General features: G+C 40.2%; 1 protein-coding gene across 1 annotated transcript in view; it reads right to left on the reverse strand.

The window, feature by feature from the left end:
• Positions 1-23,483, reverse strand: part of RAB26 (RAB26, member RAS oncogene family) — a 274,315-nt gene that overhangs the window by 63,794 nt on the left and 187,038 nt on the right. The window contains exon 4 of the mRNA XM_087728894.1: positions 10,150-10,216. Within this exon, the coding sequence (XP_087585020.1) occupies positions 10,150-10,216 (67 nt within the window). The remainder of the gene's footprint in view (positions 1-10,149; positions 10,217-23,483) is intronic.

A 23,483-nucleotide genomic window follows, 5' to 3' on the forward strand; every position in this document is an offset into this window, starting at 1 on the left:
CTCCAGTGCTGAAGATCCCACAACTTCCAAAGGCAACTTCTGTTCCATGCGTTGATGAAATGCATGTCAGAAAGTTCCTCCTTATTTCCAGATTGAATCTCTCCTTGGTCAGTTTCAACAGTTCCAACAGACTTACCTGGAGGCTACTTATATACCAGGTTCCCCTCCTTCTGCCAGAGCCATGCAATTGCACTTAGGGAACTCAGCAACCATATTGCAATTGTGGTCATTTGCAGCATTCTGCAGTCATCTTTATGATGGTTTTGCTGAAAAATTGACCTTCTAGCAAACCATTGGTTTGTTTAGAGACTACTGTGATCCCTCCAACAACTGTTGCAAAAAAGATAATAAAATCAGTTTGGTGACATGAATGAACTACTTTATGACTATGACAACTTTCTACTGTAATGGGCAGCCGCGACTCAAGAGCTGCCTGTAATATGGCAGTGATGTGACTGGGAATGGCCATCTTTTCCGTTCCACAAAATTTCCCCTCTCTCCCTCAGGCACTTCTTGTTCTCTGGCAAATAAATGAGATTCCCAGAAGCAATTCTCTCCCTCTTTCACAGTTTTCTCATTATCCTTTTAATCATTCTCACTTAGCAAGCTCTCTCACCACTCAAGGAGCTGCTCAGGGCTATTCACTCCCATTGCCCACTTCCATTATTCAGCATCTAATAAAAACTGCCAAGAAGCAAATCTGGTTGACATTCTTTAATTCTTGGAAGCCTGACTGGGGATCCTAATCTAGCTCAGGGTTGTCCAACGTTGGGGACTTTAAGACTTGTGAACTTCAACTCCCAGAATTCCATGCCTGGCTGAGGAATTCTGGGTGTTGAAGTCTACAAGTCTTAAAGTTCCCAACATTGGACAACCCTGAGCTAGAACATAGAATAACAGAGTTGGAAAGGACTTTGAAGGTCATCTAGACCAAATCCCTGCATGAGCGGAGAATCTATACCATTTCAGACAAATAGCTGTCCAATCTCTCCTTGAAAGCCTCCAGTGATGGGGCACGTACAACTTCTGAAGGGAAGCTGTTCCACTGGTTAATTGTTCTCACTGTTGGGAAGTTTCTCCTTAGTTCTAGGCTGTTTCTCTCTTTGTTCACTTTTGATCCATTATTTCTTGTCTTCTGGTGCTTTGGAAAATAGTTTGACCCCCTCATCTTTGTGACAGCCCCTCAAATACTGGAACACTGCTATCATATCTCTCCTAGTCCTTCTTTCCACTAGACCAGGTAGCTGAAACTTACTACAAAAGGCACTCTCACCTACGCCCTTTCTTTTGTCACTGTCCCTGGGTTCCTCAGCTTCACAAGATCTTCAGGGGAAGACCCTGGTGCGGCCAATAAAGGCATCATGGAGCCTGGTAACCCTCAGTAATGGTCTCTGGCTTCCAAATGGGGGAGAGAACCAGCCTCTCCAAGCCTTTTGCTCATATTTCATGCAGATAAAAAAGGCTTGGCCATCAAGCTTGAAGCCAGCAGCCATTGCTGCAGGTGTCTCTGCATCATCTTCTTTTAAGAACCCCATAATCCCTTGCGGGTTGAATCTAGGCAACTGAATGGAGCTGTGTTTACTGGCCAGATACCTTTCCTGTCGCCAATGCAGAGCTTTTTTCAGCAGATATATTCTCATTGTAAGCAGAGAGAGAAATATCTGCCACTACCTAGGATCGAACTTCAGATTGTGAGGCAAGAGCTCTGCCTCTAGGCCACTGCACTACTCACAGGTGCCCCTGAATGGCGCCATTGTAATCAAAAGGACACAACTTTCAAAGCTGGGATGTTTCATTGAGGTTGCCGAAGAACTGCTGGACGGTCCTCATTTCTCCCTCTCTTGCAGAAGAATCTTGACTATTTTAATCAGCGCAACAATGAAAAATGAAAAAAATAGCAGTTGGCTGTCCATACTTCTTCTATATGAATAGTTTCTTACTAAGAAAGGAGGCTTAAATTATTCCCCAGGATTGTCCCTCTTCCAAGTGCAATTTGAAAACAGAGCGCTTTTTTTGAAAGAAGGTGCTGATGTGACCTGGAAGACGCAAACAGGCCTCTCAGTCTTCACTCAGAAATTCACATCGTGAATACGGAGCCTAACTTCAAAACCCTGTTGAAGAGCCTTTATACTCACTCTCTTGATGAGAGAAGCACAGGCCCTTTGAAGAGATTGTGTCACATCACCAAAAGAGGCTGTGTCACATCGCAAGAGCCCATCATAAGCAGAGGGAGGGAATGCTCCTTCCTTTCACTCCAAGGCAGGGCAAGCATAACACACTCGGTGGCAAACTACAGGTGATAATTAGAATTTCTGATTCCGTTTGTCATCATCCCTCTCCACTGAGCAAGGTAACACTCACAAGTACAAATAACTAACAAGATAAGCGTACACAGAATTTGTATAATGTAAGGCTATTCGGATTGCAAACAAAACCAAAAACAATAGTGTAATATAAGATAAAATTGTGACTAAATTAGGACTTGCTTTGTCCAGCAGCTGCAGCCACATCTTTGGTGAGTCTTTTGCTCAAAGGACCATCCCAAAAAAATGTCCAGGGAATGACTTTTGATTGATTCCCACTAAAACTGTGGTTTATTCATTTGGACACTTCCTAATCTTTGTGACTCAGTGAGCATCTTTTCACCAGGACTGTCCATCCGTAACGGCTCCTTGCGAGTTCTTGTAAGCTCCTCATCTTTGACAATATCATTCCATTTTCTACCAACCACTTCCATACTTCCAAGCATCAGGGTCTTCCCCAATGGATTCTGTCTTTGCATTGGGCATCCAAAAGGATTTCAGCTTTGTCCCCATCCTTCAGTCATCTAGCACGAGCCTCTTTTGACTTTGTCCAGCCTCAGATGATTTGGCCTTCTGATCGCCCAAGGTGCTCTCAGCTATTTTCTCCAGCACCACAGCTCAGTGCCTTCCTTCTTCCTTTGTCGGCTTTTCTGATGCTCCGGCTTTCACAGCCAGGTGTTACAGCTGGGAAAACCTTGGCCTGGACAACAACTACCTTGGTTGCAGTCTGAGGCTTCTGCACTTTAGTATTTGCCCAGAGTAGCCATAGTCTTTCTCCCAAGGAAGAGACCTCTCCTTATTCCATTCGCCACCCCAGTGAAGCTTTCACCCCAGGAAGACAAAATCTGCCACTCTCTGTTCATTTGCATGGAGCCGGCATTGCCTGTTGAGAGAAGCTGAGGCCTTTTTAAATACTGAGCCACAGGCCGGCTTTGGCCCCCTCTTTTTCATCCTTAAGCAGACAAAGGAAGAAACTGCCTCGCTTCCAGCCAGCCAAGTGGCATCGTCAGCATCTCTGAGCCTGCTGAAGTTTTCCCAATCCCAATTTCTGGGTCTTCTAATTCAGAATTTTTGAATGCAATTTAAGTAAATAAAATGGCAGTAAACAATCTTGGACCTCATCTTTCCTCACTGATTTTGGAAGTATTTCTGCTTCGGACAGGAAGGTGGTGAAGAGAGTGGTGAGGACAGCAAAAAAGATTATTGGAAGTTCACTTCCTTCTATCTGGGACATGGCATATCAGTGATGCTTGACCAGGGGCCCTCAGGAATGTCTGGGATGCTACACATCCTTCCATGACTTATATCCTAAGCAGAACAACTGGATTCTGTAATAGCTTTGTACCAGAGGTGGATTGCTACCAGTTAGGGCGAACCAGTAGTGGAAATTGGGACTGGGTCGCTGAACTGGTAGGGACAGCAGGCTGGCCCAGCCCCCGAATTGGTTCCTCGTCACCCAAGCCATTGCCGGCATGTTTTTTGGGGCATTTTATAATGCCTAAAAGCAACTGTGCATGTGCAAGCAATGCGCAGCATGCATGTACACGAAGTAATGCACGCAGCAACCCACCCCAGGTTTGCACCATGTAGTATCAACCCTGTTAACTCCCAAGACACTTTTTCCCCAATGTATTCTAACTGATTTGTGATTTTTATATGTATGTATGTATGTATGTATGTATGTATGTATGTATGTATGTATGTATGCATTATGTGTGTCTGTCTATATCTATCTATCTATCTGTCTGTCTGTCTGTCTATCTATCTATCTATCTATCTATCTATCTATCTATCTATCTATCATCTATCTATCTATCTATCTATCTATCTATCTATCTATCTATCATCTCTCTCTCTCATCTACCTACCTTCTTCTTTTGAGAGCAGGCAATAGAATTTAATTTTTTAATGTGTGCCAGTGTATTCACTGAAAAAAAAGTGACGGGAAGAAGGTGGGGCTTAGCAGTGAGAAGATGGAGTTTCAGGCTACTCCTGAAATTCCTCTATACCGAAGGATTTTTGGACGGGTTCTTTGAACTCTAGCTGTCTCGGAGACGACAGTGAAGGTGGGGAGAGGCCCAGGACCTCAGAGATACCCGCAAATCTCGGGGGGGGGGGTTTAACTCCTCGTGCCAATTCCTTTTTGGATTAGCTGCGTGCTAACTGAAACTGCAGGCTGCCCCTAAGAATGGAAGAAGTGATGTCATCTGGTAAGCTGATTTTATTATCCAAGAGAGACTGTTCGTGTTAAAAAATTAAGCTAATTGAAACCAAAGAACAGAAAGATTTAGCGGCGAATTGGCTTATTCTAATGGATTTATGACTGGTGGTTACTTTACTTCTTAAATGCTTCAAGAAACTCCGCGACATCCTCCCCCCTCTGAATCTCCCTAAGTGGATCATAAAACTTATCTCCTACTAATTAGCTCGTCACAATTCGACATTTTTATTACTTTACTACCTAGTTCTGTTTACAACTAGATAAGATTGACAGCCTGTAAGAGACTAAAAAAAAGTGCTTCGAAGCCGGTGGGGAAAAAAAAGAGAGCTTCTAATTTTTAACTACGACACATCATGGCGTCCCAAAATACCTCTAAGATTTCATTTCAGGCTCTTTTTTCTGCGTGTAGAGGACTTTTTGATTCTTACCAAAAACTGGAAAGAAAACTGGATCAACTGATTATAAAATATGAAGCTAAAACTGAGATCGTTGAATGCTTAAATGTTCCTGAAACACAAATGGAAAATGTGAGAAATGGTGTCTGGTCTATCTCAGAGGAAGAGAGGAGCGGGGGAGCTATAAAGACGACTCATTTAAAGAGACAGAGTGCAGGAGGAATGGAAAATCCACCCTTGAGAATTAAAGTTAATTTGGGAAATTTTATAAGCCTAGGACAACATTATTATTTCATCACCGACATTCAGAATCCAAAGGTGCCGAAATATTTTTGTTTGGATTTGCTTATGGAAACATTTGGTAAACTTATCCAACGAATGGCTATTGGACTGAGGAAATCTCGTTGTTGGAGGGACACAGGCTGACAGATGGGAAAATACAACTTAAAAGTAGCTAAATCGGATTACTTCAATTTGTAATAGATATAGCTGAATAATGACTGATATGGATAGCAATATATATAATTTGGAACTGGCTGATAGATTGATGAATACAATTGAAAACTAGTTAAACCTAATTGCTTTTTCTTGTAACAGATATAGCTGAATAATAATTGATATTGATAGTAATGTATATAATGTGGAGTTGATATGATAACTAACAATTGGATATGAGAAAACACCTTTAGACTATACATAAAGAGTATTAACTACAATAACTATCACTATTAAAAAACCAAATAAAATTCATACAATCAAATGTTAATCAATACTGGGAAAATGTTATGATATATGATATAATTGAATATTATGGATGTTTAGATAAAATAGGATATGAGGATTTGATGATAATAGAGGATTTTACAAATAAGTAAATGAATTGCCAGCATGTGTTATGGACTAATTCTTTAGCATAGCTAAGGATGAAGGATGTTTAAATAACCATAATAATTAAAACTGAAGGTATAATGATGTTGATATGGTAAATATTCGAGTTAAGATATTTGAATTAATATGAATTAACGGAAGAGAAGCACCAAAACATGTTGTAACCAGTTGATATACTTCTTTTTTTTTCATAGTAGACACTTGTGTTTTGTTTTGTTTTCCTGATTGTCGTTTTTGTCTTTTTTTGTATTATTTACTATCTTTTATTTTAATTTTAATTTTCTATTTGTCCTTTTTTCTTTTTTCTTTTTTTTTGATTTTTGTTCAAGATTATTACTCCTACCAATATTTCTAAATAATAATCACAGTTAAATGAAAATGGATATATAATAATGCTTGAGTTAATATGAGTTATGTTGGTTGACTGTGGAGATGTACCAAAACTTATCTGTAATTGATTGATATATTAAGAAAGATGCTGTACCCGTTTTAAACTAAAATTAAAAAACATTTAATAAAAAAAAAAAGTGACAACAAAGCTTATCTTCTCCTATCTTGTCTTGTCTTGTCCTCTTCGTGGCATCATGCAGATCCTTCTGGAGACAGATGAGATAGCCCTGGACACCCAGAGTTTAAGGGCAGGCAAAAAACACATTTCATTTGAAACCCTCTGATTTTTAAAAGTTAGACCCTAACTCTAAGCAGTTTATAGAGTCAGTATATGCCCCCAACAATCTGGGGCCTCGTTTTACTGACCTCGAAAGGATGGACGTTACTAAGTCACATCTCTGCAGTCGTTAAGTGGAAAATCACATGACAATGGCTTACAGTGTCACTTTCCCTTTGGTTATTAAGGAAATCACTATGATATTAAGAAATGACCACAATTTGTGATTTATTTCCATAATCTCCACTAACTCTGCTTCTCAGAAGCTGGTTGTGAAGCATCCGAATGGTGTTCAAGTGATTATGGGATGCTGCAATGAGCATAAATGTGAGAGCTGGCTGCAGAATTGAATTGTTGTTTTTTAACACCGTTGCAACTTCAAACAGTTGGCAGGCAAGACAATTGCTAAACAAGGACTATCTCCAAGTACAATTTTGGGTTGTTTGGAATTCTGCCTTTTTTGGTATTGGAAATAAAAGCTTCTTTTCCTGTTTCGTGGCTATTTGCCATTGCTGCGTTTTACACCTGGTTATAAATTGTATGTAGCACTTTAACTGTATCATCTTATAAGATTTTAAACAGTTCCTGTGTTATTTCATCAACTCGTGTGGCTTCGTCTTTAGCAAAATTATCTAAGGGTCATTTAACTTTATTATCAGAATATCTGGCTCATGTCCAATGGTCAAATCTTCATATGTATCAGGGGATTTGGGGATTTGGGGTGTGTGCAGTCCCATATACATTTCTACTACGTCTTCTTTCTCTCTTCTTTCTGTAGTAATTTTTGTGTTACGTTATCATGCATCTTTTCAAGGTAAAACAAGCAGCCCTTTGGCTTTCTACATTTTGGGATATTTTTGCTTGATTAATCTTTAATGATAACATTAATTTCAGCCTAATTTTTAAGGCACTCTTTATCAAAGCAATCCATTGAATCTATCCTTTCCTTTTACAGCATAAACATTCAGAATCCTGCTGAGGTTGTAGCTTGTTGGCCTGATGATTTTATGTGTGTGTTTTAGTTCAAATTGCAATTTTACAAGAAGGAGTTTGAGACCTGAGACACAATCTGTGTCTGAGTTTGTCTCTGCTGACAAAAAGATTTTATTCACCGGATAGAGTCAACTTGTTCTTGGCGTGCTCCATCCGGTGATTTCTATGTCTAAAGTAATTTTTCAGTTATTAGAAGAGGTATGAATGTTCTTGGCAGAATTCTAGTAATCTGTCTTCTATTAGTTTCATTCTCAATGTCCAAATTTTCCTGTTATTCCAGATGTTATTTTATGTCCAACTTTAGTGCTCCAGTTGCCTGTGGCATCTTTCCTGGGCTGGATTTCAGGTACTGCAAATCATTCTAGAATTGTTCTGCGTCCTCTGCATCGGTGCTTGGAGTATAGCTTTGGATCACCATAATAAGGATTAGTTTCAATTCAAAGTGAGATAATTCTATAATTTTGGGGGTTATACCCAACCTCTGACTTTGAGATCCTTTTGTTAATGGGCTTCAACAACATTTGATGGACTTTGGTGTTTGTAGAGGACAGAGCCTTTGGTAGTCTTAGAGGAAAGAGGAAAAACCACTACAAAACAATGATCGAACAAGCGTGAGCCCCTTCCAAATTTGAATAAATGTCTCAGACAGACTCCTTCCTAATTCACATAAAGATAAATTGAAGAAGCTCATTTAAACATTTCACGAATATGTTGCTATAGCTTTTCCAATAAAAGTAGTTCTACATTATATGGCACTGGTTTCTTAGTCTGGGTTAAATTTACAGGGCTGACAGATTGGTGTGTCCATCCTCATGCTCCTTAAACTCTCAGTGACTTATGATGCCATCAATCATGGTATCTCTCTGGACTGGCCGTGGGGTTTGGCAGTGGGGCCACCATGTCGCAGTAGTCTTCCTCCTTCTGTGATTGGTTCCAATCCGTATTAATGAGGGAAAGAGGTTGCACCTGTAAACTTTCATTTGTTGGAGTTCAAATGTCCTTGCATCTTCTGTCTAACTTTCCCATGAAATGGCTGAGTCAGATCATCTGTGAATGTGACCTCTTGTATGCAGATGACACCCAACTGCACATCTCAACCCCAGGCAGTCCAGGGTCTTTGGGTGTGGATGAAACAGACTCAGGTTCAATCCTGACAAGCGTCTGGGTACACTTGGGCCCCATGAATTGAGGGACTTTTCATCTTTGGTCTTGGAGGGGATCACAGTTTCTTATTTGAGACTGGAGTGCTATCTATTCTGGATTCAAGCTTCTGCTGAAACACCACGTGGAAAATTTGCCAGGAGAGATTTTGCATGGGTCCTTCTATTCCAACAGCTGCATCTTCTCCCAGGTTGGGAGGCCCTAAAATGGATCCAGTTCCAGTAGTACAAGCAGAGATGGTGTCCCATGGAAGGCCCAAGTCACATTACTGCTCTTCATGCTTCAAATGCTCTTCATTTGACCTCCAGGTGCAATTCAAGGTGCTGGTCATCACCTATCAAGCCCTTCCTAATATAGGGCCTGGTTATTTGAGGGACCACTTAAAACCAATAATCATCTTGTAACAGGAGATGAAGTGGATTTATTCTAGATCCCTTTGTTCAACAATGTCAACTTTTGGGATCTAGATATTGTTCCTTCTTTGTTGGGTGCTTGATTGCCTCTGGAACAGCCTTTCCCCAGAAATCCATACAGGTCTCACCCTGATGAAGTTCTGTAAACTGAAGTTCTGTATGATTATCTGGGCTTATGGTTCTGTCATCCATCTCTCTCTCTCTCTCTCTCTCTCTCTCTCTCTCTCTCTCTCTCTCTCTCTCTCTCTCTCTCTCTCTCTCTCTCTCCCTCCCTCCCTCCCTCCCTCCCTCCCTCCCTCCCTCTCCTTCTCCCTCTCTCCCTCTCTCCCTCCAGTTTGCTTCTGGGCACAATGGCATGTTCTTCCTCAACAGCGTCATGGATACTTTCCAGCCCAGGACCTTATTTTCCAGTTGTATGTTGACTTTGATTCTTAATGTCCATTGGGTTGTGTGAACAGAATATTGTGTATGTGTGTGGTCGGTCTCATTTCCTTCTCTAAGGAGTTGCATTTGTCTATGCCACGGCCATCAAGGGTGACCCTTCTGGAGACAACCATGGCCAGCAGTATAATTCATAACATCACTTCCTCCCTCTACATGGTGATTATCCATGAAAAGGATAGTTAAAATTGTGTTATTGAGACAAATAGGGGAACTAAAAGCTCAGGCAGACCCAGGGAGCCATTTTAATGCTCATGCCACTCTCTAAATATCTCAGTAATTTCAGACTGTGATCATCTCACTTGGTTATTTTTCAGTTCTTGGTACAAAAATGTTTGAATCTATCACCCTCAGTTTCTGATTACTTCATCTTCCCTCACTTACAAACTCCCTTCTTTATATCATTTCTTACTGTTTCTCTTTTAACAAGCTCTGATTGGCTGGCACAACCAAGAATTGATAATGCCCCTAATCTGGGAAAATGAACAAGCAGTATCCTCTTCACAAGTAAGCAAGTGTGTGAAATACATTTCTTGCCTTCAAAAGCTCAATTTTAAATATAAAAATCAAAAGGGGAAGATCACAGTAGGGCTTTGCAGGGTATTCAAGATGGCAATCTCTTCCACAAGGAACTGACTTCTCAAAGCAAAGTTCTCAAAGTTCTTACCGTGGGCATCGCGGTAGTAAGCATGGGTGACACTGCGGAATCTCTCCTGGCCAGCGGTGTCCCAAATCTGAAAAGAGCAAAAAGCAGAAAAGCACATGAAAAAAAAAATGAGTCCTCCTGCTGGCAAAGTATTGATGGAATGGGACAACTCACCATGGGATAATTCAACAGTTCAATCATTTAAAATAATTTAAACATGATTTTTATGAATCACATTTCATTCTGTCCCTTCTTTTGCATCCTTTCTTTAATGATTCTATTCCACCATTTATTTGATATGAATGTAACTCTTGTCCCGCATCGAGTTGGCCACGAAGAGTTGGCTATGACAAGTTGGCTGTGGCGAGTTGCCCCTAGACCCAAGTATTTATGTCACCAAGCGTGAGTTACTGCAACCATAGAAATGTGTTAAATGCATAAATAAAAATGTCCAGAGTCCACCCAGGGGGAGAAAGGAGAACAATGCAACTATTTTTTTTTCTTTTTTCTTGCTGCAACTATTACAAAATCCCAAACACAAATTTTCCCTTTCAATAAATTGTATCCAGGACACAGTAGCTATACTTGTCGCACTAAATTAACAGCAGATTTAATTTAGCCATGAGCACTGTTTTACATTCAGCTCAAATAGACCAAGTGAAGCTATTTTGATCTGGATCCAAACGGATACTGTTTCTCAAGGAAAATTGGCAGCTTCTCTTTTTAATGGTCCATTTGTCAATGAAATGTTTAAAAACTACTATTGTTGTGGTTGAGTGACTCTTTTGGGAATACCAATAAATCTGCCTGATGGAATTTAGCACAGGTGGGGGATGATATTCAGAGGAAAACCTCTCAGGCCTCTTTAGGTAAGGTGACCAGACGTACCGATGTCAGCGTGACAAGCACGCTTTATAACAATTTTTCCCGCATCCCTCCGCCTTTTAAAAAAGTCCTGATTTTCTGGCTTCATGTTGAAAGCCCAGTGGATTTGCTTAAGAAATCCTAACCGGGGCAAGACAAAGGACACCCTGTCTAACTAACCTCTCTCTCTCTGTCTCAGTACTTTCACTGAAGATATTAAAACTTTAAAGCAAGAAAACAGACCTCCCTTGCCCCTTTTTACTCACTTTTATAAGAAAAAAATGACTCATTACCATAGAGCTGCGGGAAATAGCTGGCTAGAGAGGGAAGCGACTGTAACTTCCTGGATTTTCCGGAGGGGAGGGGCATGGAGTTTGGAGGTCTGCTCATGTGGGGAAAAATAATGGCTGTTCTTTTTTCTTTGAAAAATATTTCCCTGGGACTATTTAACCATTTTAATTTGCTCAGTTCTTTGTATTAACATCTACATCATTCTGGATTGACTTGGAGTGTCTGCCTACTGGTAAGTGGGATTTTTTTCTTTTATTTTTTTAATGTATTTTAAAATAATATTTTATTTATTGTGCATAGGATTTATTAAAATAGTTTTATTCTGTGTGGATTTAAGTTAAGACCTCCCTGTTATTAAGCTTTCCTCAATTAATCTCTGAGTAGATTCCCACCAACTTCAAGATCCCAAGGGCACATCCTGGAAGCTACACCTTTGCTTAGTTTATAGATGATGCCTTTCCTTAAATATGAAAATAAATACATTTATTGTTCAAATGTGTACATCTCAATAGAAATGACTCTCAGGGGTGACAACAATCCACTAAAATAGTAATATAAAACAGTAATTACAAAAACAGGAGCAACTGTTATGAAAATTATTATTAAAAATAAAGAATAAAAATGGAGTTATTAAGTATATTAATTGCAGCAACCACAATACAATACCTCGGTCCTTCTTTTCATTAAACTAGACATACCCAATTCCAAGGAATTAAAAGTCGCTTGCTCATGGGGAGGAAAGCTATAGCAAATCTAGACAGCATCCTAAAAAGCAAGGTGACCAGATTTTCAGTAAAGAGGGACACCTTTGACTGAGGGTGGGGGCTTGATTAAAAATTTTATACGGAGCAACAAAAATTTTCCTACAACGCAAAAATAGTATTGTAATATGTTTTTATTTCAACATAACTACAATTTACAAATATAAATTGTAACTGTTGCCAAACATCAAAATTTTGATCGCGTAACCATGAGGATGCTGCAACGGTCGCTAAGTGTGAAAATGGTTGCTAAGTGTGAAAAATGGTCATCAGTCACTTTTTTCAATGCCATTGTAACTTTGGTCACTAAGCCCATTATATCACCTTTCTTGCCACAGTTCTTAAGTGAATAACTGCAGCTGGTATTTTGTATTTTGGATAGAATCTTTTTTTAAATTTGTCTAAGACAATTTTAAAAAAGGATTCTATCCAAAATAAATTGAAATGAAACCATTTTTAAAAATTCTATGCACAATACTTTGAAATATATTGTGCATAGAATTTTTAAAAATAGTTTTACTTCAATTTATTCCATGTGGAATAGTTTGAAATGTTTTACTTCAATTTATTCTTTGTGGATTCTTTTTTTAAATTGTCTTAGACTATTTTAAAAAAGATTCTATCCAAAATACAAAATACCAACTGCAGTTATTCACTTAAGAACTGTGGCAAGAAAGGTGGTATGGTGACCAAAGTTACAATGGCATTGAAAAAAGTGACTGATGACCATTTTTCACTCTTAGCGACCATTTTCACAATTAGTGACCATTTTCACACTTAGCGACCGTTGCAGCATCCTCATGGTCACGTGATCAAAATTTTGATGTTTGGCAACAGTTACAATTTATATTTGTAAATTGTAGTTATGCTGAAATAAAAAAAATATTACAATACTATTTTTGTGTTGTATGAAAATTTTTGTTGCTCCGTATAAAATTTTTAATCACCCCCCCCTCTGGTCAAAGGTGTCCCTCTTTACCAATCTGAAAATCTGGTCACCTTATCTTTAGGCCAATAATTATGGCAGTTTTTGCATCCACAGTTAATTATTTAAATGTATTTGTGATCTTATTGTTCCAGGCAAATATTGTTAACATCTGTCTATATCTTGCACTTCTTCAAGGGCAGGGGGGTCAAATGCAAGTTCTGCGGGGGGCTTAAATCTAGACCATGGGATCCCCCTGGAAATAGCAAAGGACCCGTGACCCGTCAAAAGCGCGTTCCACAAAAGCGCGGTCGACGAAATCGCGTATGTGACGTCATCACAACGCGACGAAAAAGATCGAAAAATTGAAATAAAAATTAAATTACAGCAAGCCGATTCACATAAAGGTAAGGGTTAGGTTAAGGGTTAGGGTTAGGGTTAGGCTAAGGGTTAGGATTAGGGTTAGAGCGTTAGCGTTACGTTTAGCGTTAGGTTAAGGGTTAGCGTTAGGTTTTTCGTTACGTTAAGGGTTAGGTTTAGGGTTAGGTTTAGGGTTAGGGTTAGGTTTAGGGTTAGGTTTAGGGTTAGGTTTGGGGGGGTTAGGGGAAGGTTTTAGCTTTATTTTTACATTTTTCGAGCTTTTTCGATCTTTCTTGTCGCGCTGTGATGACGTCACATACGCGCTTTCGTCGACCGCGATTTTGTCCTCCGCGGTTTTGTGGTAGAACCCAAAGGACCATCCCTCTGGCAACCAAAACAAAGCATTTTTTTTTGACTGGCCTGGACAGTCTCCTGCAGCCCTCTGCCAGCCAAAATGGGTGCAGGGGGCATATCAGCCCCGCACCCCACCCCATTTTGGCCAGAAAAAATGCTCCAGGAGGCTGAAAATGTCTGTGTGGGGGGGGGGGGTTGTTACCTTCCCATGCCCCATTTTGGCTGGCAAAGTGCTGCAGGAGGCATCCGTCCCGCAGTGCCTCTGGCAACCAAAATGAAGCATGTTTGTCCTGGACAGTCTCCTGCAGCACTCTGCCAGTCAAAAAAGGGGTGCAGGGAGCATTCAAGCTCCCCCCCCGCACCCCATTTTGTGCAGAAAAATGATCCAGAAGGCTGAAAATGTGGTGGTGGGGCTTACTTCCCCATGCCCCATTTTGGCTGGCAAAGTGCTGCAGGAGGCATCCGTCCCCTCTTCACCCCCCACCCCACCCCGGTCGGACTGCAGAGGAGAACTACAATGCTGATCCGGCCCTCAAAGAAATCCAGTTTGGCACCCCTGTTCCAGGGGATATAAAAGGACAACACATACAATTGTATGTACAGGTTAAATGAGCAACAAAAGAAAGTGACCAACCCTTTTATGTTTTTGCAAAAAGAAAATAATAAATGAAAAAGAGTTTATATGAATGCCTAAGCAATTTAGTCTTAAGCATATGTTCAGAATTATCTTCTCTACTTTTGAGTAAATTTAACTTCAGGAGAGGCAAAAAGTGAGAACAAATAGATATTTTCAAATTTATAGACCAAGTTTCTAAATAGCCCTTCAGACATCCAGCAACAGAACATTCAAATATGGAAAGAAAGGTAAGTTCATAAAGTCATTGTCCAATTGATGCTAGGCAGCTGGGCCTGGAGTAATGTTAGCCCTTCTTCATTGTAATTCCTCAGGGTTCATTTTCTTTGTTCTCTTGTTACTTAGCACACAATTGGTATACAGTTCAAAAGAAAATGAACTGGTCCAAAATTCAGTGACTCTTCCAAAGGAAATTATTAATTGCCTCCAGTGTGGAAGAAATTGAAAAATTCAGCTAATTGTTGGAAATGCCGAAGTAGTTCATCTGAGGCAAGAGAAGGCTCGCTTTATGTAGAATTTATCCTGCATATTGCATTTCTATATAAAGGGAGCCTTCAACAGCCTCATTTGAATTAGTATGGCATTTCCAACAATCAGCTGAATTTTTCAGTTTCTTCCGTACTGGGGACCAATATATAGGAAATATTAACATTGAAGTAAATGCACATTTATATCTATGAAATGTAATTTATAGATAACAAAATAATTTTAACAAATGAAGGTGAATCTGTGTGTCCCAGAATAATGTTGCAGAATCCAATCTGGCTCGGTCATGGGGATCAGAGGTTTAGTTTTCCGAGCTGTCAGAAGGAAACAACAGCCAACAACTTAATGGCCGACCATCAACGCCCCAATCAATAATTAAAAAGGAACACACAACCAGGCACCACATAAATACTACACACAGAATAGCTCAAAATTACTAGAGAGACGTTCCCTAAGGGTGGGCTCCAGCACTACTCTGAAGCTCAAAGCTAAACCTCTGGTCCTGGTGGTCGATCCAGATCGGATCCTGCAAAATAATTTTCTACTGGGGTTTTTCAAATTGGGTTTATGGGTTCCATGGTCAGAGGGGTGATTTTTTCACAAGGGGCTAAAAAAAAAGGCTCAGTCCCACAGGACGTGGTGTTTTTCTCTTTAATCATGAAGGTGCAGTGAAATTGGTTACTTGATTGATTGATTGATTGACAGGTTGATGTACACTTCTAAGATAAACAGAGTTAAAATAAGATATGGAGAACTCACTAGAAAATATTAAGCTTAGAGTCTCTGGCAAAATAGCTTATTAAGTTAGTGAGTGCACCACTCACCAGAAGAAAGATGACAGAACTCCCAAAAAGAATTGGTGGTTAAGATAAGTTTGATTTCTTTTTTAAAAAATTCTGATTTATATGCCTAGGAATAAATAAGAATCACCTGAGTCTACTCAAAAGTTGGAAAGCAGAAAAAAATGGATTAAAAAAAGAAAAACAGCAATAATATCACCTTGATTTCTTCAATTATGAGGGGTGTGCCTCATGTTTAAAGCCTTACCATAGATGTTGTGCTGCATGCTTGGTCAATATTTGCCTCATAGAGAGCTACCACCACCACCACCACCACAATGCTTCACTCTCTAAAAGGTTACGGGGGGGGGGGAGGAACAACTCAGTCTTCCCCATCTCACTCCAAGAGTTGCTGCTGCTGCTGCTGCTGCTGCTGTTGTTGTTGTTGTTGTTGTTGTTGTTATTATTATTATTATTATTATTATTATTATTATTATTATCTTTTACTCATTAAACAGGACTCAGTCAACTGAACATTTAAAAATGTATTGCAAATATCATTGAGTGGCTCTAATGGTTGATATGGGTTCCTGCCAGTATCCTAGGTATCAACCAAGTACTTTCTTAAAATGTACGATGTTCCGAGTAGCGCAGTCTTTTGCAGTTCCACTGGTGTTATAGCAGGAAACTGCAATTTCTTGATGTATTTTGTAAAATTTCTTGGACATGGTACCAAATGCCCCGATGACAATGGGTGTTACTGTTACATGCTTCATCCATAATCACATAGTTTAGATGGCCAGGTTGCAATATTTCATGATTTTTTCCAGTTTTTTTCCTTCAACTCTGGCATCTCCTGGTACAGCGATATCAATAAATTATATACATCGGTTTTTGACAACTGTGATATCTGGCATGTTGTATTCCAAATGATGATCTGCTTGTTGTTTCTTCTTCTTCTTCTTCTTCTTCTTCTTCTTCTTCTTCTTCTTCTTCTTCTTCTTCTTCTTCTTCTTCTTCTTCTTCTCCTCCTCCTCCTCCTCCTCCTCCTCCTCCTCCTCCTCCTCCTCCTCCTCCTCCTCCTCCTCCTCCTCCTCCTCCTCCTCCTCCTCCTCCTCCTCCTCCTCCTCCTCTCTTTTTCTTCCACTATGTCTATGGAGCGGATCTGGTGGGAAATCTGTGGTTATCCAGGTGCAGTTTTTATGACACCATCTTGCTGAATAGTTAATGAAGCTGGAAGCTGAGGACCTGGAAGATCTTTCTAAAATACGAATCAGAATTCTTCATATAGCACTGCTATTGGTATTACAGTGTTTGTAACTTATTATTCATGTTACAACACTGACAATCTTTTCCACTGAATGACTGTTTTCCAATATTTATCTACTTGGACTTCATAATAAACTTGAATTATGGCACATAATATATAGACTGAGATATTTTCTTTAAAGAATAAACAAATTAATCATCTTGAGTGACAGAACCAGCGTGCTTCTTGGTTGAAAGTCATTCTTCCATGCATACGGGTTACATACTGAGGCAGAGTGGTTAAGGTAGAGGATTAAAACTGGGGAGATTCGGGTGCTACCTTCAGTCATGGAAGTTCAGCAAATGACTTGACCACTCTCGACCCAGCCTACCTTGCAAGAATGTGGTTGGAAAAAATGTGGAGGTCTGCAATGCAGAAAAGGACAACTCGCCACAGCCAGCTCACTGTGGCCATCTTGCCACAGGACAACTAGGTGTGGGACAATTTAACAATTCAATTTAATTATTTAAAATAAACAAAAAATATTTTATTATTTGTCATTCACACTTTATTTTGTCCCTCCTTTTGCATTCTTTCTTTAATGATTCTATTCCACCATTTCTTTGAAGTGTAACTCTTGTCCTGCGGTGAGTTGGCTGTGGCAAGCTGCCCATGAGGAGTTGGCTGTGGTGAGTTGGCCATGGCGGATTGTCATAGACTCTCTGCAATATGTGTGAATTGAAGCTCCTGGAAGAATGCAAGATGACTGACAATTTTCAAAATGATAAGTAGTCCAGAAACTGCTCGGTGGTTTTATATATATATATATATATATATATATATATATATATATATATATATATATATATATATATATATATATATATATATATATATATATATATATATATATATATATATATATATATATATATATATATATATAAATAAATAAATAAAAATTTTTATTACATAGACAACATGTACACACAACAATAAAAAAAGAAAACAAAAAAGAAAAAGAAAAAAAACACAAAAAAGAAAAAAAAACCATCATCACATACAGCATGTCGTTTGGTTACAGGTGTTTTAACATTTGTCATTTTTATACATTTATTATTTCATTTAATAGGTTATAATTTAGTATCATTTCTTATTCCCTTACCTGTGCTAATCTATCCTAACTATATTTCCCCCCCAACACACACTTTGTATCTCTCTGTTCTATATATATTTAATACACACAACAACAATAATAAAAAAAACACCCAAAAGGAGAGGAAAAAAAACACAAAAAGGAAAAAAAACCATCATCACATACAGCATGTTGTTTGGTTACCGGTATTTTAACATCCATATTCTCAAATAATATTTACCATCTCAGACTTTTCATCTAGTATAACTAAATACCTCACTTTCATTCTACAATATATATTCAGTTACCATTAGTATTATTTTTCCCCAGAAAATATACTTATGTTTGTTATTATCCTTATACTTCATACTTTCAAACAGAGGTCTTATTCCTTCATTTTTCAACAAAACGTCCTAAATAGTCACTACATATATATACCAATTTTCAATTATTCCCTTATTAAAATTATTTATCAGCAACAAGATATCATTATAATACGTTCTTAACATTGTACATTATATCACCAGTCCTCTATTAGATATACATAAAATCATTATTATCCTTATCCTTTTTAAAGCAAAAGATTCTAAAATATTCAATTCATAGATATATTCATTTTTCATTGTATCATTGTTAGTTTATTTCACAGCATAATTGTATCATCATTTAACTTCTTCAATTAAAGCATAAGTATATCGTTTTTCATTTCCAAGTTTGTTTGTTTTCCTCTAGCCACCGATAAAACAAATCCCATATCTTATAAATTGCTCGTCCTCTTGTTCTCTAATTTCAAGTGTCAATTTACTCATTTCAGCACAGTCCATTATTTTTCGGATAACTTCTTCCTGTTTTGGTATTGTTTCATTTTTCCAGTTTTTTGCAAATACAATTCTGGCTGCTGTTAACACATTTACAATCAGATATTTTAAGTCTTTGTTGTAGATTTCTGGTATGATCCCCAATAAAAAGACCTCTGATTTAAAGTCTATTTGTTTGTGTGTCATTTTCTCCAACCACATGTGGATTTTAGTCCAGTATCTTTTAGCTTCAATGCAAGTCCACCACATAGCAATAGCAATAGCAGTAGACTTATATACCGCTTCATAGGCCTTCCAGGCCTCTCTAAGCGGTTTACAGAGAGTCAGCATATTGCCCCCAACAATCTGGGTCCTCATTTTACCCACCTCGGAAGGATGGAAGGCTGAGTCAACCCTGAGCCGGTGAGATTTGAACCGCTGACCTGCTGATCTAGCAGTAGCCTGAAGTGCTGTATTTAGCCACTGCGCCACCTTGGCTCATGTGGTAATATGAACCAGGTATCTGATGACATTTCCAACACTTTTCTGATTTATTCTTGAACATTCTTGCAATTCTAGTTGGGGGTAAATGCCACCTGTAAAACATCTTATACAAGTTTTCTCTATATGCAGTAGACATTGTCATTTTATAATTTTGGGACCACAATTTCTGCCAATTCTCTAAGTCAATCCCATACCTAATTTTTTTCCCCCAAACTATCATGGTTTCTTTAACTTGTCCTTCTTGCAATTTAACCTCCAATAAATATCCATATAGTTTTTTAATTACTTTTCATCAGTACCTGTTAAAATTTTGTCTAACTCAGTCACTTTATTGTAAAAACCTTTAGTTTTTCTATCTTCATTGTATCTAGATTGTATCTGTACATATGAATACCAGTTCATTTCTATCCCTTCTTGTTTCAACTCTTGAATAGATTTGAGTCCACCCTCTGCATTCAATAATTCAACATATCTGTTTGTTCCTTTTTAATATATGAAAATGCTTCAATGGATATGAAAATGCTTCAATTGTTGATATCCAGACTGGAATTTTTAAGTAGTGTAATCTTTTTACCTTTTCCCAGTTTAATAACAACGCCTCCCTTATATAATGTCTTCTAAAATAAACATGTGCTTTAGTTCCCTTATACCATAAGAAAGCATGCCATCCCAACAATAAATCATGACCTTCTACATTCAATAATCTAGAGTTTTTTTAATGATATCCACTCCTTAATCCACATCAGGTTTGTTGCTTGATAATATAACTCCCAATCAGGTAGACCAAATCCTAAGGTGACCAGATTTTCAGATTGGTAAAGAGGGACACCATTGATTGGGGGGGGGGGGGGGGCTTGATTAAAAAATTCATATTTGTCAAAAGGTCACCCAGGACACTGAAACCAGCATAAATACGAATCTGTTGCCAAACAAAATTTTGATCACGTGACCATGAGGATGCTGCAATGGTCGCTAAGTGTGAAAAATGGTAGCAACGGTCGCTAAGTGTGAAGAATGGTCGCAACGATCACTAAGTGTGAAAAATGGTCATCAGTCACTTTTTTCAATGCCATTGTAACTTTGGTCACTAAATGTTTTCCCCTCCTCGAGACACCTCACTTCTTCCTTCACTCCTCTTGCTTATCTACCTTCACCTTATCCGTCTTCTGCTCTTTTCCTCTCTTCCTTCCTTTCTCCTTCCATCCTCTCTTCTTTCCTCACTCACTCCCTTCCTCCTTTTCTCTTCCTTCCTCCTTCCATTCTTTCAGCTTCATTTCTTTTGCCTATCTACCTTCTCTGTCTTTCTGCTCTTTCCATTTCTCTCTTCCTCTTCGCTTCTGTTCCTTCCTCCTTCCATCCTTTCACATTCCCGCCTTCCTATTTCTTCCTTCTTCCTTCCTTCTGCCTATCTACCTTCACCTTTTCTGTCTTTCTGCTCTTTCCCTGTCTTGTTTCCCTAAAATCTTGTGGCTCATCTTAACTCAAAGTGTTCTCTCTTCCTTCCAGCCCATTTTTCTTTTCTTTTTTTAAGTTTACAAAGTAATTTTCACCAATTCAGTGGAAAAAAGAAAACAGACAGCCCTCTGTCAATACACACATTCAAATAGAGAGAAGTTCCCTAAGGATGGGCTCTCCAGCACAAGTCCCAAAGCTTGGAAGAGTAAACCTCTGGTTCCAGTGAATGATACAGATTGTATTCAGGCAGTTCTCTGTTCCCCCCCCCCAAAAAAAAATATTGCAACGGGCTCTCTCCCACCCCCCAGCAACAAACATTCAAACATCAGCCTTAGGCACCAAAATGCTTCTACAAATGGAAAGCTGGCCAAAGGCCAGAGAAACTCCCAGATTTGGAAATACCTGAGTACAAACCCAGGCAGTCCTGTGGGCTCAGTCTCTCTTCCCCTCTCCAACTAATTCCTAAACTGAGGGCAGCAAGTCTGCAATAAACTAGATGGCCAAAAAGGACACACACACACACACACACACACACACACACACACACAGAACAAAACCCATTAAATATAATCAGACTGTAACCAGCTTTAAAACATCCCCACTCCTAATTGAGATACACTGGACAAAGGTCTCTTAAGACCCAAGAAGAGAGTGTGAATGGGGTGGGTGTGTGAAGGAGAGAGAGAAAGGAAGAGTGAGAGTGATTGTGAGTGGTGTGTATGTGAGACAGAGAATGATTGAGTGTGTTTGTGTCTGTGAGAGGGAAAGGAAGTTGAGCGTGAGTGGGGTGTTTGTGTGTGTGAAAGAGTATGATTGAGTGTGTGTTTTGTGTGTGTGTGAGAGAGAGGAAGAGTGAGTGTGTGTGAGAGAGAGGTGGGGGGAGGAATCCCTGCCCTAAAAAGGGAGCATCCTCCGAAGAGAGCAAACAAGCCCTTTGCGGGCAGGAGGCGGTGAGTGCTGCTTCCCCAAGGAAACTGCATGCCTTTTCTTTTGCAAGCGCGCGACACAACTGGCCTGGGAAGCTCTGCCGCCGGTCCGGCTGGTTACCAAAATTTAGGCCCGGAAAAGGCGGTTCCCCGCAAGCGAGGACAGCCCCGCCGTCTTAAGTAAGGGTGAGAACCGGGCTCGCCCTGCGCAGCTCCTGAAGACAGTTTGCGAGTCAAGCCTTTCCTTAGAGGATCTCCTGCAAGAGCCGCTCAGCGAGGGATCTGCTTAGGTGGCTGGATCCGAGGTGAACAGGAGGCTGGGGTGGGCACGGAGGCGCATGCGGCCCAGATGGTTGCAGCCCCGACTTGCCTCGGCCAGCGGCGGCCCGGACTAGCTTCCCCTCCCGCCTCGGAGGCACCCCGCTCACCATCTGCCGGTGGCGATCAGGTGAGCTTGACCGCCCCGCTGACGGTGAAAAAAAGGCCCAACACCACACGGAGGGCGGAGAAGAGCAGCGCCATCGTCGCCTTCGCTCTTTCTCCCGCCTTTCCCTCCTGTTGGCCGCCAGCTGGAGGAGGTGGAACGGGGCGGGGAGGCTGGGAAAGCCGCCCCGGATGGCTTTCTCGCACACAGGATGGGCGCGACCTGGGAGACACAGGGAAAGGTGCCTGCTTGCCAGCCCACGCACCCTTGGGCTCCGGGGGCAGCACCTTCCCAGCATCGCCGCTGCCGCGCTGCTTCCTTCGCGCCCTGAGGAGTTTCTCGCACACAGGACGGACATGACCTGGGAGACACAGGGAAAGGCGCCCGCTCGTCAGCCCGCCCACCCGAAGCAGCAAAGCCTCCCGATTCCCACCGGTACCTCCCGATTCCCACTGGCAGGCTGGGCTGGCTTAGATTTTTAGTGTAGAACGGAATGAGCGAGCAAGCTAGCAGCTGATGGGCGGGGGAGCGAGCGAGTTGCGAGCGCCAAAATAAAGCTTTTTTTTTTGAGAACGGCCCGGGATGCAGGAAAAATTATGGGAAGGCGTGCCTGTCCTGCCAGATGCGGGACGTCTGGTCACCTTACCAAATCCTCCTCTAGATCTAGCATCTTGTAGCAATTTAAGTTTTATTCTAGCGTTTTTTCCTTGCCAAATAAACTTCAAAACTATTTTATTTAAATCTTGAAAAAAATCCTTACCCAATCTGATTGGGATTGTCTGAAACAGGTGTAGAATTCTAGGTAAAATGTTCATTTTAATTGTAGAGATTCTTCCCATCATTGATAAGTGCAGATTTTCCCATTTCATCAGATCAGTCTCTATTTGTTGTTTTAGTCTAGTATAGTTGTCCTCCTTAATAGTGCTACATCTAGGTGATAAGTATATCCCCAAATATTTAACCTTATTTGTAGTTTGAATGTGCAAAGTTTCTGACAACTCTTTCTTTTGTGTTGCTGGGATATTCTTTGTCATAATCTTTGTTTTATCTTTGTTTATTTTCAAGCCTGCTACTTTTCCATATTCCAGTGGCTGCTCTGGGCACATGCTCTATGGTTGTGGGCCTGCTGCCTGCAGAGAGAAAGGGGGTTTGCCGAGTGGCTGCTCATGCTGCGACAGTGCAACATAGCCATTCACCCATGAGGCTGTGCGCAGCTCTTTGGGAGCCCGCTCGCAAGAGAGCAGCCGCCCGGCAACCCCAAAACAATACCCCCCCCCCATAATAAAGCCCAAGCCATATTTTGTAGGTAAAAAGAAAATAAAACCCTGTTGTATTTTTGGGGAAACACAGTAAAATGAAAGAGGAAGTGGATGGTCATAGTGGCATGGATATAATTTGGCCAAATAAAATA

Source organism: Thamnophis sirtalis, unplaced genomic scaffold, assembly GCF_051295495.1.
Source record: "Thamnophis sirtalis isolate CommonGarterSnake01/CBP01778 unplaced genomic scaffold, rThaSir2_p1.2 scaffold_14, whole genome shotgun sequence".
Taxonomy (NCBI): domain Eukaryota; kingdom Metazoa; phylum Chordata; class Lepidosauria; order Squamata; family Natricidae; genus Thamnophis; species Thamnophis sirtalis.